Source organism: Rutilus rutilus, assembly GCF_951802725.1.
Source record: "Rutilus rutilus genome assembly, chromosome: 13".
Taxonomy (NCBI): Eukaryota; Metazoa; Chordata; class Actinopteri; order Cypriniformes; family Leuciscidae; genus Rutilus; species Rutilus rutilus.
Genome location: NC_140218.1, coordinates 25,251,285 through 25,270,643, shown reverse-complemented (window position 1 = coordinate 25,270,643; position 19,359 = coordinate 25,251,285). Strand labels below are relative to the sequence as shown.

The 19,359-nt window shown below is 40.0% G+C and overlaps 1 protein-coding gene across 2 annotated transcripts in view; it reads left to right on the top strand.

Moving 5' to 3' along the window:
• myt1b (myelin transcription factor 1b) overlaps nt 1–19,359 on the top strand; it is a 90,373-nt gene that overhangs the window by 48,107 nt on the left and 22,907 nt on the right. Inside the window, exons 1-5 of one of the 2 annotated variants that reach the window (XM_084427869.1) lie at nt 781–852; nt 11,989–12,089; nt 16,201–16,255; nt 17,439–17,469; nt 18,978–19,040. In XM_084427869.1, coding sequence (XP_084283995.1) covers nt 828–852; nt 11,989–12,089; nt 16,201–16,255; nt 17,439–17,469; nt 18,978–19,040 — 275 coding nt within the window. In that variant the 5' untranslated portion in view covers nt 781–827. Of the gene's footprint in view, nt 1–780; nt 853–11,988; nt 12,090–16,200; nt 16,256–17,438; nt 17,470–18,977; nt 19,041–19,359 lie in introns of those variants that run through there. The other variant, XM_084427868.1, reaches the window with a different exon arrangement.

Sequence of the window (19,359 nt, the reverse complement as noted above, 5' to 3'; positions counted from 1 at the left end):
AACGTGACTTTCCTATAAAAAGAAAAAAAAAATTGTTTTAATAGAAATAAATTACAAAGCTTAAAGTTGAGGAGACACACATGTACTCTCACTTTGTCTAAATACTTGTTTACAGCAAAAATGCTGTTCTTTTACAGAATGTAACCAAACGAGGTTGTTGAGTAATTGTTAAAGTGATTTGTTGTTAAAGGCCAGAATAAATGTCATTCAAGCTTAAAACTATCAATATTATAAGGAAACCATTTGATAGACTATGTGTGAGTTCAAGTGTGAGTGGATCTATGTGTGATTGTGACAGAAAATTAACCAAAATTGCCTATATAATTTTAATGAACTTTTAATTAAGGATAACTTGGATTCTTAAAGGGAGATTTCGATATATAGGAAATGCAAGTAAACATTAGAAAAAAAATACAATAGATATCGGTTTTAATATGACCAGAGATTCACAGTCAAATTCACCAAAACTATTCTGCAGCGTGATATAGTTTGGGACTGCATGATTTTCCCCCTTAGTTAGCACTGTTGAGAAACTTCTTATAAGCTGAAAGCGCACAGCTGCCGGTAGTCCCTTCTGTTGGCATTCTAAAGGCTTTGTTGTTGAGAACTGAAGACAATTGTTGTGATTGGCTGTGAGTTTTGCGGAGGTAGGATACAAATACCCACATGCTGGTCTCTGATTGGCTGGGCAGGATTCTGACGTCAGCCGGCACCCCTCCTTCGCTCCTTTCAAAGAGAAGTTGTAGTAATTTTGTCCTCAACTTTTCCACTCAAGTTTACTTTCTCAGGACTTGCCAGACGCTTATGGGAAACACGGAGCCGCAACCATGAAGCTGTGTGGGACTTTTTTAGGTCAGTTAGACTTCGCTGTCTCCTATTTGGCTGTTTTAACTGTACACAAGGAAAATGGTTTGATTAACAGGTGTCTAAAAAGTTGGCTAGACTGCTGGTAGGCTACACGAGATTTGGCAGTGTATAGCCTAAGCATTTATTGTATCTTATATGAACCGTGTTTTTATGTTAATACTCGGTAACAAAATATATTCGTTTAATTATCTATTTATTTTTAATGACTTTTTTAATTATTTAACGCATGCAATAGTGTTTATCGGAATACATATCAGATTTCGTCTTGCTTCGATTGTGAGGCTTTATAGTTTATCATTCCCTTTTTGTCGCTTCAGGCATGTGTTGAAAGCTCGTCGTATTGAGGTCTATATATAGAACAGCTATACAAATCATAACTTCCAGGAACCTCGTCTAGACCTTTTTTTTTTTTACTTCAGAGCTGTTGAAGTGTTTAGACAAAGGGCGGTTTGTTTCCCGGGGGACTGTGGCGGACACAATACCAGCCCAGAGGCGCATTCAAACTTTCTTTCTGTTGTTGTCTGTCAGCTTGTTCCATCTGTCAAGGCCATTCGCGGAGTTTGGGGCCCCTCCGGCCCATTCTCTCAGCTGACTCCCTTATGCAATATTTATACAGGCATCCTGAAGAGACACACCGCGTTAAAGAATGTGTATTGTTTTCAGTGGAGTTGCAACGCAATTGGACAGTTCTGGATATATTGAGGAAATTAAACCCAATTTGTTTACAGTTTACATTGCAATATCAATCAAAATTACATTAAACTGACTTTTTAAAAAAAGTTGAAAATTGCTTAACTTATTTTTATGAGTGTTGTTTTTCCGTCTGTGATTGTTAAAAGTTAAGCTTAATTGCTGCTTTTAATTTGTAAAGAAAAAGTGGTGTCGACGTTATAACCTGCAGAAATACCTGCTTTTTGACCACTTTGAATTTGATTGAAAAAAATAAGCTCTTAAAACTGAAAATTAAACGACAGAAATGATTGTTAAGTTAAATAAATGCAAGCAGATGTTGTACTGCATAATACTGAAAATATTTTACAGCGTAGCCTACCCCTTATTTGATATAAGATAGCATTTCAGTGGCCACAAAAGTTAGATTACAATTTAGTCATAGTAGCCTACACTAGACTAGTGTAAAAGTAGGCCCGTTCGCCTGTAGGTAACCTGGTTTAAACTGGGGACACACTTAACGACTGTCAGGCAGATTATGAATGTAATTTGGTTGTTGCGACTGATCATGCTCAAACGGACCGAGTTTGTTCAGTTGCACTCAGTCGGTGTTTAAAGTCATGTAGTGTGCGATGTCTAAAGATTCTAGTCTTATAATTTAAGAACCAGCTGTTGCCAGTCGTCCTCACAAAGATTTTATCAAACAAGTTTAATAATACGCGTTCCCTGTCAAACATCATTCTTGTAATTCTTTTTGATGTACTTCTTTTGTATTAGGCTATTCATTTTGATCTGCAAACAAGAAAAAAAGATCTGCATTCTGTAAAAATTCAGAATAAGCATTGATTTCTCTCATTTTAAAAATATAATTTTACACTGGCAGTTTAGTTCGGAACGAACATCGTACATCGACATCACATAAGGACTGTCGTTATGCATCACGTCAGCACATTCATATATTTTTTTATTTTTTATTTTTTTTAAAGAAACTGTGTACATAATTCCCTTAAAATGTCGACCCTATTGGAAGTTTTTGAATAACTGAACACTGATCAGTGCATGTGTATCTTATTTTCCGCATGATTACACAACGTCTCCGATCTTATTATTTAGTTTAACCCTTTCAGCATTTCTGTTAAAACACATTACCGTAATGTTTCTGTCAAAAGAGTGGAAGCGGCGGGTGTCTTTTTCCTCCGGGTCGCTGTCCATGGTACTGGGCCAAAGCGCTGTCTGGGGTCCTGAAGCCTAGCCGAGCGCAAATGTTGAACGTGTGCTCCCATGTGTTTACTCTTACCATTTATTCTCATTGAAGTTTTCATTGAGACTGCTGAAGAAGCAATCGCACGTGTCCCATTCTCGCTACTGTGAATCTCATTCTGAGTACTTATGGCACGGGAGTGTAACATATTTTTTAGGTATGGTTTCTCTTCTGTCTTTTGTTTATTGGATTGTGTCTCGGTTAGTGAGGCAACTCAAATCATATTGATGCAGCGTGGACACTTCGTGATTGATTTCAGCTCCAATGCATAACAATGGGACAGCAAAAAAGAGCCTGCCGCAAAGAGATAAGAACTTAATAGAATTTCTGAAAGGCGAAGGTTGGCTTTTTGAAAATTCCCCCCGTGTGCAGCATGGAGACAGAAGATAAAGAGTGGCATTTGTGGAGAATATTCTCAAATGGCTTGTAATGAATGGTTGTCATTTTCACTAATGGTTACAAAACAACAAAGCACAACAGCGGTGTGTGCAACATTTAGGAGTCATTCCAAGTTACATTCGTCTGTTTTGAGTGAAGAAGACAGTACGGTGTTGAATTCCCCTTTTTTTTTTTTTTGTCTTTTTTTTTTTTGTCTCCCAACTCTTTTGGCAGCACAGTTTTATATATATATATATATTTATATATATATATATATATACCAATGCGTAACACATAAATGACAGTATAGTGTAATAGTCTTTACTAATACAACTTTACCAGTGGGGCATTGCCCATGAAATGTGTGTTGTGTGAATCACTGCACTGGACAGTACCATTCGGAAAGAGTCAGGAGGGAGGGTTCAAATAACACCAGCGACATATGCATGCTTTTGTGCAATATTAAAGATTAATCACTGGGCGTAAAATAAGCAGCTTACGCTATTAGAATTTAAAGTAACAGCGACCCGACGCGCACTCTGAACTATAAGAGGTATTTGATGTTTTAAACACGCATTTGCTCTATTACTTATCCGCCAGCGTTTTTCAGTCACTCTTGAAAATAAAGCTTGCATATGCGACAGAATAACCTTTTTTAAGAACTTTTTACTCTCTAGTTCTTTTCAAAACCATATATGCTGGTGCTTCAAGGGATTGAGAAGCAAATATAGGCTACTGATCTGAATATATTGTAATATCAAAAATGTTTTTAATCTCGAAAGAACCATAACCGACTCAATATCCATAGAGAGCTATCGTGGTCTTTGATAATAAGATGGTTCTTTGCTGAACCATTAAAGAACCTTTATGATTATCTTGTTTCTGGCACAAAGGAGAACTTGTATAAATCCCTTGTAGTTGGAGCGTGGGTGTGGGTGTTAGAGAGAGGGAGAGGGAGAGCGATCATGTGTGTGTGTGTGTGTGTGTGTGTGTGTGTGTGTGTGCACTGAGAAAGACAAGAGTATGAAATAGAGTGTGCATGGCTGTACACATGCCCGTTGAGTTATTGCGGGGGGATATTCAAAGCCCAGCCCATCGATGTTGTAGGTTTTACTACAGCTTTCGTGATGTCATGGCAAAGGGCGGAGGGAGGAGGTGGGGGACAATGGCTCATGAGGGAAAGGTAAGTCAATATTACGTTTTCTCGCTGACAAAGGCAAATGAAGCCATGTTTTTGCTTACAAACAAGTAGCGTTCATACCGCCCCGTTCTGGATCCTCGCTCGTCCGTAGCAGCACCAGCGAAGAGCCGAATCTCTTCCCCGCTGTCACTGAATCTATCGGGATACTACTGAAGTAGAGTTTAGTTTTCTTTTAGAAAAATCTATAAATGGGATATTTTAATCCAAACTGTCTCACAGCGTAGCCTACTGAATATACACGTCGAAGACGAGAGAAGCGTCTGTCGGAGCAGCTTTCGGGATTATTTTTCCCCTCTCAGGTAATCATGATCATGTCATTTGGCTTTATATGTGAAATATAAATAGTTTTGGTTCTTTTTGTTGATTACCAAAAAAAAAAAAATCCCTCAGGGGGATCTTTGAGATATGTATCTGAACTCATGGGTTGAGTTGTTAAAAGATATTGTAAATGTGTCACGCTGTATTATAATATCATTTGCTAGCCAAGGATGTAGACTACATATCTAGATCATCCCATTCCGAGATGCCCTACAGATCAAGGTTAATGGCTTTTACGTTGAAGGGTGCCGCTTTATTTTCATATTTTATCCTTATCGCACTTGTTTGATCGACGATTGATTTTTATCATCTTTGAAGTAAGATGTTTGCTGGATTATAGTTGTACAAGCGGGTCTGTTTCGGAAACGATAGTGTGAGTGTGTCCATGCTTCCCTGCTAGAAGAGGCTCAAGCGGAGAGTGTGTGGAGTTGACATGGTAAAAGTGATGGAGAAACAGTCAGATATGGCGCTCTTGTACAAACGCAGCGATGCCTATTTGTTTTCCCACTTTGGTTTGATCCTCGAGATCAATCGGGAATGCCGTGTCAATATTCCATATCTGACTTCTTATTCTCGCGCATAAATTGCGTACTGATTAATGCGCGCGGCGTGCGTTAGTCAAAACTGTTTATTTCTTAATCCACTTTATCGCGTTTATGTGCTTGTGTGTTTATAATTTGTCCGATTGATTTGTTCGCCTGGGTTCGGTGTGATCGCACTGTAAGTGCTCACTGTCATGTAGTTGTATAAAATCTCCATCTTTTTGGCACACATACGGAGTTGCTTCCATATGGCTCTGTGTAATTAAGGTCGAACAATGGGCGTAGCGCAGGACTCCCGGCCGAGTGCACGAATGGCGTGGAAGAAGAAGAAGAAGAAGAAGAAGGAGGGGTGGCCATTTGATTTTCTGCTGCAGAAAACAGAGTGGAGAGATGCTCTCTTTAAATGTCAACCGCCCCTGGTGAGATGCGCAGAAGAAAAGTCATGAGAGTTGAGGCAATAACGCCCGTTCTCTGCATCCATCCCCGCCCCTGTTCATTTCTAATGAGTGATTAATGCGTCTGTGTCTCATATTGCTCAGTATTCCGGCTGATGTGTTAGTCTTTCACTATTGTATTAAGTATAATATCAAAGCACCTGCAACCAAGATGGTGGACGTAGTGAACGTGAATGTGTTTTATCTGGGAGTCAGATGTGATCATGTAATAACAGTGAACCTGTAATGTGTGTGTGTACAATATATTGGCTATATATACAATTTATTGGATTTCACTATTATTGTTTTTGTTATACATGTTACATATGGCTGTCCTAGAGCCAGAAGCCTAATGCTATGTGAAAAGTAACTGGAGTTAGTGAGCTTTAAGTGTTTCTAACTTCTCATCGTCTGAGGCTTCTGGCTCAATGACAGCCAGTAATTCCACTATCAGTGGTGTAGAGGAGAACAGGGAGTGTTGTACAACAGGCTGATGTGTAACACCATCAGTTTAACTAATTAAACATGAGCTACAGGGGTGAAATAACCATATACATAAGCACTGCCCTCATGAGGTGAAGATAGTAGTTGTAAGTCACAATATAAAGGACTTACAGGATCATCTCTGTTTTATAATTTGATTTGTGTTAATGGATGTTAAATGAAAAAAACTTTCAGACTGATACTGTCATCTGAATCAACAGGTTCTCTTTATAAATGTGATACAGATCTGCTCATAAAAATAACATGCAGAGCAAACTTTGAGGCTTAACACTTTCCATCATACTTCAACTGAACCTGTAAAGAGAAGATGAGACCATGTATATATGCTACATTTTGAGAGTGATTAACACTGTTTGTTAAGGCTACTTTTTTTTTTCTTTTTTTTTTTTATTAAAATGTTTATTATAAACTGAGACTGGCCTACATTTGATTACCACCACAGTAAATGCATGCACTAAATTTAAAATGCCTTTGTTTTGGCCCTGATATTGGAGATAAGTTGTAGATTCCTCAACTAATTTGTATGAAAATATATCAAAGCTTTGAGAAATATAGCGAAAAAGGACTACAACATTTCCATCTCCTAACATGTAGACCTAGCCCATCAACTGACAAATATTGCTGCTAATGTTGTGTTGGTAGCCCACCGCATTTTAGCGTCATCCACTTCACGATATTCAGCACTGTGAACAATAAAGGTCACCTGAGCGCAACATTGATTCATGGAGTCGTTTATTTTATCTCGCTCGCCTAGAAACTGGTTTTGTAATAACTTTCACAAGATCCTATCAATCTGTATGCGGAAATTGCGCAGAATTGCGCAGTCGTCAGGAACCTCCAGAGTTTAATCAAATAGGATGCTGCTATCTACGCGGTGGGGGGAATCCTTGCAAGTTTTCTCAATTATTTCTGTCAGTTAATATATAACCGAACAATGTGCTCAGTCTTATATACAAATAGTTCTATAGCGGATCATCTGGTGCACGCAGACGCTCTTTTCACAAGCATCATGAAATCTGTGTCTTCACAGATCGCCGTTTAATCTTATCCGCGGATTAATTCCTATCATATTCAAACAGGGGGTGTTTGCGACATACCAACCCTAATGCTCATTTTGGTTGTCCAAAGGCGCTAAACGCTCGAAATAGGCGCTTGTTTATCGCTCAGGCCATAGGACAGGAAACTAGTGATATAAAAGTGGGGAAAAATAAAGATGCATACAGTGCTGCAGCAGGTGCCACGGATTTGCCGGAGAGGAGAGAGTAATAAACATGTGGAATGGAGCAGCTGGGCCAAATTGCGCTCTTCTCATTCAGAGCACAGCAGAAAGCCACGCCACTGGGGCCGAGGGTCAGGGTCGCCCCTATCATTAGTGAAGAAAGGTGCCATTTAGAGCAGCCTTTAAGCCTTGAAACATTGAATTGCGTGCAGCTGAATTGATCGGTGATTTAGAATGCATGTTTGTGCTGTTTTAGTCTTGCGCGACAACCGCGCCATTGTTTCGTTCGGTGTTTTGAACGAATCGTTCTCGTTCACTCACGTGTGCTGCTTTACATGTAATTCACTTAAGTTTTGAGTAACTGTGGTTTCCTGCTTTTAGAGGTCGGTGTTTAGAACTAATCTTTTAAGAATCCTTCTCGTTCGCCCTCATGTCCTTATTTACATCTAGTTTCTTTTTTTAAAAGCCTTTCCTGCCTTTAAAATTTGACTATGGCACGAGCAAATGTCATTCGAGCCCGGGATGTGAAGAAGCAAAATCATTGGTTGGACCTCCTGAACGAACACGCGCGTTTGAATGAACAAGTCGAGTTTTAAAGGGATAGTTCACCCAAAAATGAAAATTCTGTCATCATTTACTCACTCTCCTGTTGTTATAAACCTGTGTGAGTTTCTTTCTTCTGCTGAACACAAAAGAAGATATTTAGAAGAATGTTGGTAACTAGACAGTTGACGTCACCCATTCACTTTCTATAGTATTTTTTTTTTCCTACTATGGAAGTCAATGGCTACCGTTGGTTTGGTTACCAACATTCTTCAGAATATGTTCAGCAGAAGAAAGAAACTCATACAGGTTTGGAACAACTAGACTTACTAGAGGGTGAGTAAATGATGACATAATTTTCATTTTGGGGTGAGCTGTCCCTGTGAATGAGACATCTCTGACACTGAATGAACTAAGATATCTTGTTCATTCACTTTATTCATCATGTAAGTCACGCATATTATGTTAAAACATTTATTTCTGGAGATTTTTCTTTTAGTAGACTTGAACGCAGATTGTATTAGAGTGTAATAGATATTTTATTATAATAAGAATAATAAAACTCGTTTTGTTTGTGAATGACCCGGGGTTTTAAAATAATCTGTTGAGTGAATGATTCAGTGACGCGCTCATTGGACACCAAAAGACGTGCACAAGTATCTAGGCTGTGTCCAAAATCACAGGTATCTTAGGTACTTATTTATTTACTACTGAAAAAGTAAGTTCTTTATAGTTTGAGTTTGTGTAGTATGTGATTTCGGATGCAGCCCTACAAACAGAGGCACTGAACACATCTGAACGAATCATTTTAGCATCAAGTTACTGAGTTTCCACAGGACTGGAAGCACACCTAAACAGAAGCTTTAAAGAACATTGATGTTTAACCTCTTATCTTGTCCGTACCCTTGAGAGGGTATCTGTGTATTTAAGAAGCCCAGACAAAGGCGAATTCTGCCATTGCTCCTTTAACGCAGAGTCACTCTCTGAGTTGGCCTCTTTCTGCTGCTCGTGGTTGTCATGGTGTTTTCCGTGGTGTGTCATAAAGAAAAAAAACGTGAGCCCGTAGCTCTCAAAGGCACTCGTTTTGACATGGAGAATCTAATTTTATTACTTGCTGCTGACTCTCAGGCACAAGTCGATTTTTTTAATCTTCTGAAAAGAATAATACAATGAATGCACCACAAATGTTAAATGTATTTTGGTGGTATTGTTTTTTTCTATATATATAATTAGGTTTGAGTGTGTCTCGCAAGCTAGCGTTATTCTTTCACCTTTGCTCTTGCTAAGAGCTTTCTGCTTGTTCTCTAATCACAAAGTTGAAGTTAAATCCTGCTTAACTAGAGCACAGAGTGCAGATGTGTCGCCCGTGGATTACCGTGAAGGCATCCATTCCTATTTAATCTAAACTATGGATTTATCCCTGTCTCAGACGACTCGGCATCACTATGATGGATTTCAGCTGCATGACATGATTTTCTTGATTTGTTTACACTCATCTCTGTCTCCTTTGACTGTCTCGCAGTAGCACAACTATCACAGATCATTTATTAATCTCTTGTTCCTCTTGTAGTGTAATACTTTAAAGTGAACATTCACAGGAGCCAATCAGGTAATAGTCTCTCTAGCCCATCTGTAAATGACGAACTGTTTCGCTTTATTAAGGTTGCCTTTCCCTTTAGAATGAGTGGCACCTGAGCCATCAAGGTTATAGAGGGGGTGGATTATTGAAGCTGTGCCATTTCAGAAGGCCGGAAAGTGTGGAGTCGGCTATACGGCCCGGGTTTACGGTGAGATTTTAAAGAGCCCTTTGCGCCTCGCGGTTCTGTTTATTTGGCTTGAAATTTGTAGAACGAGAAAAAGCGAGAGAGCGTTGGGGGGGAAGGATGCACAGTAGTGCTGTTGTAGTCACTTTTTAGAAGAGGGCTGAAAGTTGATAAATAAGCGTTTTGTTCCGTGCCGGCGTGGGAGTGTGTGTGTAAGGGGCATTGGAAATGCTTTTACTGACAATGCCCTACAGCTTTCTAACTCTGATGACTGGCATCCTGCCTGTCTTTTTCTGGGTTGTTGTTGCTGCTGCGCTGAGTTTTAGGAGGCAAATCAGATCTGCCTGCTTTGTTTATTTTGTGCTTGCTAAGAGAGAAGGGCAGATGTTAGAGGGGGAAGCGAGAGAGACAGAGTCAGAAGCTCGGCATGTTTAAAGGCTCCTCTTTTACTGACAGCAAACTCTTTCTCTTTCGCTCTCCTGCTCTTTGGCTCTCTCTCTCTCTCTGAGAGCGCGAGGTGAGTTTTAGTGCCCAATAAGAAACAGATGGAAGCCTGCTTTAAAGGAAGAAAACACCAGATTGAGATAAAGGTAAAAAGAGGAAAGTAAAAGAAAGGACACAGTCGAGAGCAGAAGAGGCAAAAGGAGAATGGCAGATGTTTCATACCTCTTACTACAATATACCAAACCTGAAAACAAAAGTTATTATAGAGACGATGATTCTTCTGATAAAAGAACCCAAATTCTTTAAAACTGCAAATGGAAGGAACAATAGCTTCAAAAAGTATTTAGGTAAACAAATTGCCACATCAACAAAAAAAAAGTAAAGATCAATTTTTTAAATGTATATAAATTTAAAAAGTGTGTTTTACATATGTATGTTTATGTGTGTGTACATTTATATGTATATATATGTATGTGTGCATATACATAAAATGTGTGTATGTATATTTAAACGTTGACTTTTTTTTAAACATATTGAAAGAACTTTAACATACATAATTTTTACTCAACACACCAAAAAATGTTATATGACTTTTAGGCTTCACAGAGATATTCAAGATCTTTGTGCTACAACACAAAGTTCTCTGATGTCCTCTGATCATCTCAAAGGCAAAGCTTGAAGGGTTAGAATATGTTTTTATGTGTTTCGAACGTCGAAATCCACAGAAGATTTTCTCACGTAACTTTAAAGAGTTTGTTGCCTGCGATATTGTTGACAGCTAAACAAAAGCGAGTTATGAACCGGGGTGTCAGCTGTGAGATTTCATGAACAATGGCTGATTCGTGCTCATTGATGAATATAATTATTATTTTAATACGCCCTGCATTTGATAGCACAAGCAAGGGGATCGGATTTTATTGGGACATTCTTTTATCTTTTTATCATGCGTGTCTATCATGTGTGTGCCAGAGGGGGGTTGGGTTGCTGGTTTATGGAGAGATGGACTATTACCCTGATGAAAAAAAAAAGAAAGGAGGAGGGAAAAAAAATCAGATTTATGGTTGATTCATTATTTACTGACCAAATTCCCTCCCCCAGCACGGTTCTGTCTTTGCGACCCCTCCCTTCTCTTACACTCCTGCCTGCTAAAAGCTCAATAAAAATGCACAAAAGTGATTGATTCTAATAGCAGACTGACAGAGCTTCCAGCTGGGGTGCTTTAGCATGCATATGCATGCGCGTATGTGCGAGTGTGAGGGTTTTTTTTGAGTTCTCGCCTCTCTTTAATTAGAAGTGCATAGGTCACATGTGTAAAAGGCCCAGCCCCCATCAGGACCTGTCAAACTGGCACTTCACACATATGACATTAAGCACCTTTCAGTCAACACATAAATGCATAGTGCTGTCAATATATCATATTAGTTAATGCATTTACACCCAAAGACAAATATCACTTTTTTTCTATAGTCTAATATGTGGATCAGTGACAAGGCAACTGTTTATAGTATAATTTATAATTTCTGAATTAAATTTTTTTGGGGAGGCATGAAGTCTATGGTTGTGAGTGTGTGTCTTGCTGTGTTGGGATGGAGGGGGTTGTGTTTCGTGTGCTGAGGCTGCTGGTTTCAGATGCAGGTGGACAGGTGATGAGATGATCTGGCCGTTTCACTGCTGAATCAGTCTGTTACAGCGTTTCGAACCGTACACTCCTTTGGCCTCGCTCCGCAAAAACTCTTCCAACTGCCAGCGCAGATGCTGACGTGTCTGTCTTTTCCCTTCATTTTCATTTTTTCATCTTCATTTATTGCTTTCTCTCTCTCTCTCTCTCCCTCTCTTCTCAAACAGAAAATGAGTACCGGGGGAAACTCCTGAACCAGCGCTGGACGCGAGGAGACAAGATCAGCCGCTGCCGGCCCTCTCTCAGACTGCAGAGCCGACCAATCAAAGTGAGTTGCTCGAGCCCGTCAGCCAATCGGCACGCGGAAACGTGGGCTTCCTGCCAAGTTGGCACAATTAGAGGCGAAAGAGGGCTATACATTTATGACATTCCTAAGTTCTGTCTGTCAGCACACTATGAAAGGAAGTCAGCGTTGTATTACGGCGACGTGCGCAGTTCATGCCAGCTTGACCTAGAATGGATTTTGGCAGAGCAACCTAACCCCCCCTTCTGAATGAGCTGAGATTTTAAAGTGTCCCGCGCCCCGTAATTATGAAGAATTGGGCTGTTCGACTCAACCTAATTTCGTTTTTAGAGCTTTCTTGCATTATTTAGGAAAACTGGAGAGGTTTGAAAGCGGGGATGTCCTTGAGCTGCTTTTGTTTGCTATCTTTCATCAACATAAAAGAAAGTCTCTCTCTCTCTCTCTCACCCCCCCTTTCCTTGTTCTGCTTAGGTGTGTGTTTTTGGCTTTAAGTGGATGCATCCCTTTTCCTCCTCTTTCACTCTTTCTTCTACATGCTTTTTATTTGGAACAGACCACATTTCCAACCATCTATCTCTTTCACTTCTGCATTGGGAAATTCACTGGAAGAGATTTCTAATGGGAAAAAGAGAAAAAAAACAAGAGTAAGAGAGTCTTCGCTCTCTCCCGTGGGCCCATAAATGTGTTTTTTTCTCCACACTGATGGAAAGAGTTCATCTGAAGCGATTGATTTATCGATCTAATTTGAAATGTTTAAAGGGTTGCAGTTGCAGGCAGTGCTTTTAAGAGCATCCAATTAGATAATACCAAACTCCGACTGATCAGCGTCATCCAACTGTGTGCAAAGGAATCAGAGCCGGGCTTATTCTCAAGCTACCACAAGCTCTTAAAAGAAAACACACAAGAGAGAGACGAGCAACGCAAGTGTGCGTTTATACACGCACATACACAAACATAAACCTCTCTCGGTTGTCAATCAGGCCGTGAGAGTGCATGTTAACTCCGCTCCCCTGATGGATGGCTCAGATCTCCTTGGCGACCGCGTTGGCCTTCTTTAATTGGCCGATGCTTTCCGCAGGTAATTTTGGAGATGTCAGTAGTCCTGTCACTCTTGCAATGGTTGCCACGCCGGGCCTGGTTGCGTCCTCTTCTTGTAAATGCGAAAATGAATAAAAGGCTCATTTATGCGCACCGGAGGAGGAGGGGTGACCTTCTTTGTGAAGTCATTGCCCCCAGCCAGCAATTTACATAGAGCTGTCAGAAGAGCACGAAGGAGCGACTCCGTCCGCTTGTGTGGAGAAGAGAGGGACACAATTAATAATGTAGCACACGGCCAGAAGGGATATGCGTGGACGTTCTCCCACTCTAAGTGGTAAAAAAATATGTTGGCTTATCTTAGCGTTCGCATTTTTCTGCCAAAATCTTTCGCTCATTTCGCCGTCCCCATGCTCCTTTTTACCAGTTCTCCCTCCTTCTCACAATCACTCTCATTTCTCATGCCAACAGCCGTAATTAAAAAACGCAAAGGACAGGTTTGAAAACATTAAAAGGTCTTTGAATGATATTACGAAAGAAAGATGACACTGTCTTGCTCATCACAAACACCTTTGCACGAACATGCAGATTTAATGAGGTGGAATTTGAAATATAAAAAGGAATGCAAACTCTGATGCGCTCACCTATTGGAAAGAGATGCGTAGCTATGGTTACACAAACATGAAAGCCGTGCGAGCTCCCTCACGGCCTGTTTGATTCATGTGTTGACACTGAGGAGACGGCAGTGAGAGACTAGAGGAAGCTACAGTGGGTAAAGAATAAAACGACACGCATCTGCCCCTGGCTTTTGTGCTTGGGGTCAGAAAGTTACAAAGCTTGTTTCGAGAGATACAGAGAGGGCATAGAAGACTCGCAGATGGGCGAACCGCATACAACACAACGCTCAGTGTTTGAGTCCGCCGTCTCTACTTGATCATCTATGTGAGAAAACTTTCCTCCCAGGCTGACAAGTCGAGCTCAGAGTATCGGCGCACAAAAAGCCGGCTTGTTGCTCAAGCACATGCGTGCTTGTGATCAAAACACCCCTGAGAGAGGAAGAGAGACTCTGTGCACCTGTCTGCCCGGATACACTCTCACACACACACACACACACACACACACACAGCCAACTTTCATCGCCCCATACGCAAACTCCCTCAAATGCAACACAACACACTCATTATCCGCCCGTGCTGAAAAGTCGGCAATCAACAGGAAGTGGCACTGCCAGAGAGAGTGCGCAGGGATGAAAAAGAAAGAGAAAGGGAGCGTGTGAAAGAGAAACTCCTCTGTGAAAGTGCAGTGTGCCCTTGCCAGCTCCAGCGCTGTATTAAAGGCAGCAGCTGGGAGCGGGGTGAGCAGCGCTCACGGAGGGTCAAAAGGAGAGAGTTTCGTGGATTTTCAAGGATTCCGTTCCATTTAAATCGCAGTAAAGTAATCAAAGCTAATGGCGCCATTGTGCCGGCAGAAAAGATCCGATGGCTTTACAGTGAGCAGACTTCCCTGCGTCTGTGTGTGTGTGTGTGTGTGTGTGAGCGAGACTGAGAGGGATTGACACCTGCTCCTTTTGTGCCAGAAAGCGCAGCGAGTGTAGCGATCGGGGACTCTGTGCGGGAGGAATTACAGTGATTTGGAGTGCCTGTGTTTGTGTTATTTCTATCGCTGCGGTTAATATTGCTATTGTAATTAGCACTCGAGCTTGCCATGGGGCCGTGAACGCTCCTCTGGCAGATGCCATGCACTGCTGTCTCTCTCTGTCCGTCCAATCACATTTATTGTTCTGGGCCAGTCCTTTATACGCTGATGATGGGTACATAAAGGTTAGGAAGGAGAAAACTGAAAAATGTACTGCAATTTAACCGTTATTTTTATTTAATCTGTCTGTCATTTTTTCTGTCTATCCATCTGTCTGTTGTTCAGTCTGTCTGTCTGTCTGTCTATCTGTTTGTCCATCCGTCGTTCATTTTTCTATCTATCTATTTATATATATATATATCTGTCTGTCTGTCTGTCTGTCGTTCATTTATCTGTCTGTCTGTCTGTCTATCCATCTGTCTGCCGTTCATTTATCTGTCTGTCTGTCTGTCTGTCTATCCATCTTTCTGTCTCTCTGTCTGTCCGTCGTTCATTTATCTGTCTGTCTGTCTGTCTGTCTGTCTGTCTATCTATCTATCTATCTATCTATCTATCTATCTATCTATCCATCTATCTGTTTGTCTATCTGTTTGTCTGTCTGTCTGTCTATCTGTCTGTCTGTCTATCTATCTGTCTGTCTGTCTATCTATCTATCTATCTATCTATCTATCTATCTGTTTGTCTATCTGTTTGTCTGTTTGTCTGTCTGTCTGTCTATCTATCTGTCTGTCTGTCTATCTATCTGTCTGTCCGTGGTTCATCTATCTATCTATCTAACTATCTGTCTGTCTGTATGTCTATCTATCTATCTATCTATCTATCTATCTATCTATCTATCTATCCATCTATCTGTTTGTCTATCTGTCTGTCTGTCTGTCTATCTATCTGTCTGTCTGTCTGTCTGTCTGTCTATCTATCTGTCTGTCTGTCGTTCATTTATCTATCTATCTATCTATCTATCTATCTGTCTGTCTGTCTGTCTATCCGTCTATCTGTCCGTCTGTCTGTCTATCCGTCTGTCTGTCCTTCGTTCATCTATCTATCTGTCTATTTATCAATCTATCTATATCTCACTGTCTTATTTTTTCTGTCTTTTCTTTCTGTCTGTCCATCTGTCATTCTGGTGTTCTTTGTCTGTTTATCCATCTCTCTGTTGATCTATCTTTCTATCTTAGTGTTTGCAGTATAAAAGAGAAATAGTGCTCCCAGTGAGTATTTACACTATGGAAATGTCTTTTTTATACATTATTCATGACTTCATTAACTTCATGAATGTATGGTGTGTATGTGTGACCCTGAGTGTGTGTGTGTGTGTGTGTGTGTGTGTGTGTGTGTGTGTGTGTGTGTGTGTGTGTGTGTTAGCTTCTCTCTCTCTCTCTCTCTCTCTCTCTCTCTCTCTCTCTCTCTCTCTCTCTCTCTCCTCCATCTATCATTGTAGTCTTAACTCTCCTTTTCTTTCTGACAGATGAGTTTGGATACTGACGACAAGCGCACTCGCACACGGTCCAAAGCAGGAAGAGGTCAGTGAACCCTCTCTCTCTTGCTCTCGCTCTGTCTTTCTCTTTTTCTCTCACCTCTAAAACTAATTTCTTTCACTGGTCAGCTGAGCATGTCTTATATGTTCACTCTAGGTATATCTAATATTATCTTCTCTCAAATAATCCTGCTCTTGAAGTCTCTAGAGGTCCTTTTGCAAGAAAATCCTATTCCCTATGTAGCATTCAGTAAGTTTAAATAGAGCTTTGTGAGTGAGAAGAGCATTCAACCAAATGGAATGTCGAAAGTTAAAAAAATGCTTTGAAATATTACAATTTCATATGCATGACCAGATTACCCGACTGTTTGTTTCTAGAGGGATGATCTGGGTTCAATAAAAGTTCAGCTCTATGGACAGCAATTGTGAATACTGTCAAATAACACCATCAGTAATTCTGACTCATCTCTCAGCTTAAATAAAAAAAGTATTGAATAATACGCATGCAATGAAAGTCTACAAGTTAAGGCATCCAGCAACAGTAAAGAAAATTAATTCAGAGCTGTAAGTCATCCTTTTAGCAGAATGACCGTCAGATGAACTTCTGGTTATGAATTATTCATTTCTGTTGGTGGAGTTTCAATACAAAATGCAAAAGTTCCATACTATTGTACTTTGCGAAATAGTGGCGTCACATTAATTTATTGTATCCTGCTGCAAATAATGCAAATGTTACCACTTTACATGGACATGTAAAGGCAAGAGTTGAAATGCTAAACACGTTAAACCCCAAACATTTCTTTAAAGCCAAAAATCTTCCAATCATTTCTTCTTTGCATGATTTTTCGTTGACTGGTTTTATTGTTTTCAAATAAATTGATTAGAGAGAGGCTTTTTTTTGTTTTTTTTTACACGTCGGCAGTTTCGCTCTTATTTCACCACTAAACTGAACTGGGACAATTAATCATATTTTCTTGCTGATTCGTGCATATTATACTTTTTTTTTTCTTCATCAAGGCTCGATGTTTTGGCTGACTCAGGTGTTTGTGTATATGTATATGTACTGTGTGTGTGTGTGTTTCTTCTTGGTAATGTAGTCATGAATGTTACTGCATATGGCCTCCTGGGGTCTGTATATATTTGTGATTTATTGATTGCGGTTCTATGCAATTATTTGCAGCTTTATATTTTTCAGCTTATTTTTCTGTTCCTTGTCTTTCCCTCTGCAGTTCCCTCTGAGATTGTTGGACAGGAGCTGAGGTAAGACAGATTAGTTCTGTAAAGTTAAATATGGCTTTTTTTTTTTTTTGCAGCAATTTTTTTCTTTCTTTTTAAATCCATGTTTGATCATGTTTTGACATTATTTGACTCACAATGCACGCCGCTTTAAAAACAAAATCCATTTTAATGTAACAAACTCATTTTCAACAATAATTATCATCAACAAAATGACTGACAGCGATAGAAATCTAACAAATGCGAGGAGTCCCAAGGTTATTTATGCATGGTCTTATTTGCCTGATATAAGCATTTGTTTCAAATGGCTAGTGTCTGCTAGTGTGTACCTATAGACCCAACAATACCAATCTGTGTGTGAGGAAGGGATATGAAAGCCTCATATTCTCAGCTCATTTCACTGTCAAGTGCACTATGAAGTTTACAAGAGTGGAATTTATAACGGTATCAAACACACTCGCTAGCCGCCAGGGTCACTGAAGCTGCTCACGGCCATTTCTGTCACAGATCTTAAATAGAGCTCTGCTCAAAAGATGACCGAAAGATGCTTTCATACTGCAGTAGAACAGAATTATAAATGCTTCAAGACATGATATGCCATGTATCTAGCTGGGTTTTATATATATATATATATATATATAATAAAAAAGACCTGGTGACCTGCCCCAGAAAAATCATCGGCAAGAAAATGTATGACCAGTCTCACACGAATGGCCAATGCCATAGAATCACCAAGAGTCGGGTACAACTGAAATGGTTAATATAATGTATTGGCTTAAATATATCTCATACACTGTGTATATGAGCAGAATATTGCACGGCTGGAAAAGGCTCTCAGCCAATCAGATTCGAGAACCAGAACTAACTGTTGTAAATATATATAATGATATTAGAAAAAGTCACATTTATCTGCCGATACCAATTTGACCACAGCTATATTGTGCGTCTCTACTTTACTAATACCCAGATGGAATCTGCCTACTTTCTTTTTTTTTTTAGCATTTTCTGCCATAAAAAACTGCAAAAATCTTCGGATTTTAAACATGATGAGATGGTAAACAGAAATATTACACACTTACTGGTAGCTTAAAGCTAAGTTTGTGAATGATGGGTGTTCCGATGCCTATGCACTGCCACAGCAACCATCTGTCATGATGCATATATCACCAAACTTCACACACACAGACAGACATCATGTTAGCTTGAGGAAATGATTCAGGTTTAAATCTCAGCACTGTTTTGCTGGTAATAAATGAAAATGCCAATGAAACAAATTGGCAAAATACTAGGGATTCCTGCAAAAGACAGAAGGGCTTTCATGAAACGAAAGAAGGGTAGCCGCAGGAAAAGGAAATCAATCACAGCTCCATCTTATTGACGAAGCAATTATTTTGCTAAATTTAAAAATCTATTTGTGTTTGTTTCTTGCTGTCCGTGGAAATACGGCTCCTGATGAACTATTTAGCACACAACCACAACGAAAAAACAAAAGCTATAAAGCATCTCTAATTTGACCCCCTCTATCTGTTCAGCTGCCCCACTCCAGGATGCAATGGCTCAGGCCATATCAGTGGCAAATATGCCCGACACAGAAGGTACGACAGATGACATACCCGTGTGGTGCTCTGTAGCCCCTGATTCACCTCCCTCTGCGGCCACATAGCCTTTCCTGATCACAAACACTGTTCAGCCCGTAGATTAGATCATCTTGATCTTCATCTCTTCCTCTAATAATGACAATCTCCCTCTCTCTCTTACTCTCGCTTTCCCTGACTGAGGTATTTAGGCAGGGTATTGATTATTGGAAAGATATTACAGTTATGTTTATTTACACATGTATACATTCAGGAAGCCATTTGAGATGCTTCATGTTTATAGATCTATCTCCGCTGCCCGTCCGATAGCAAGGTTTTC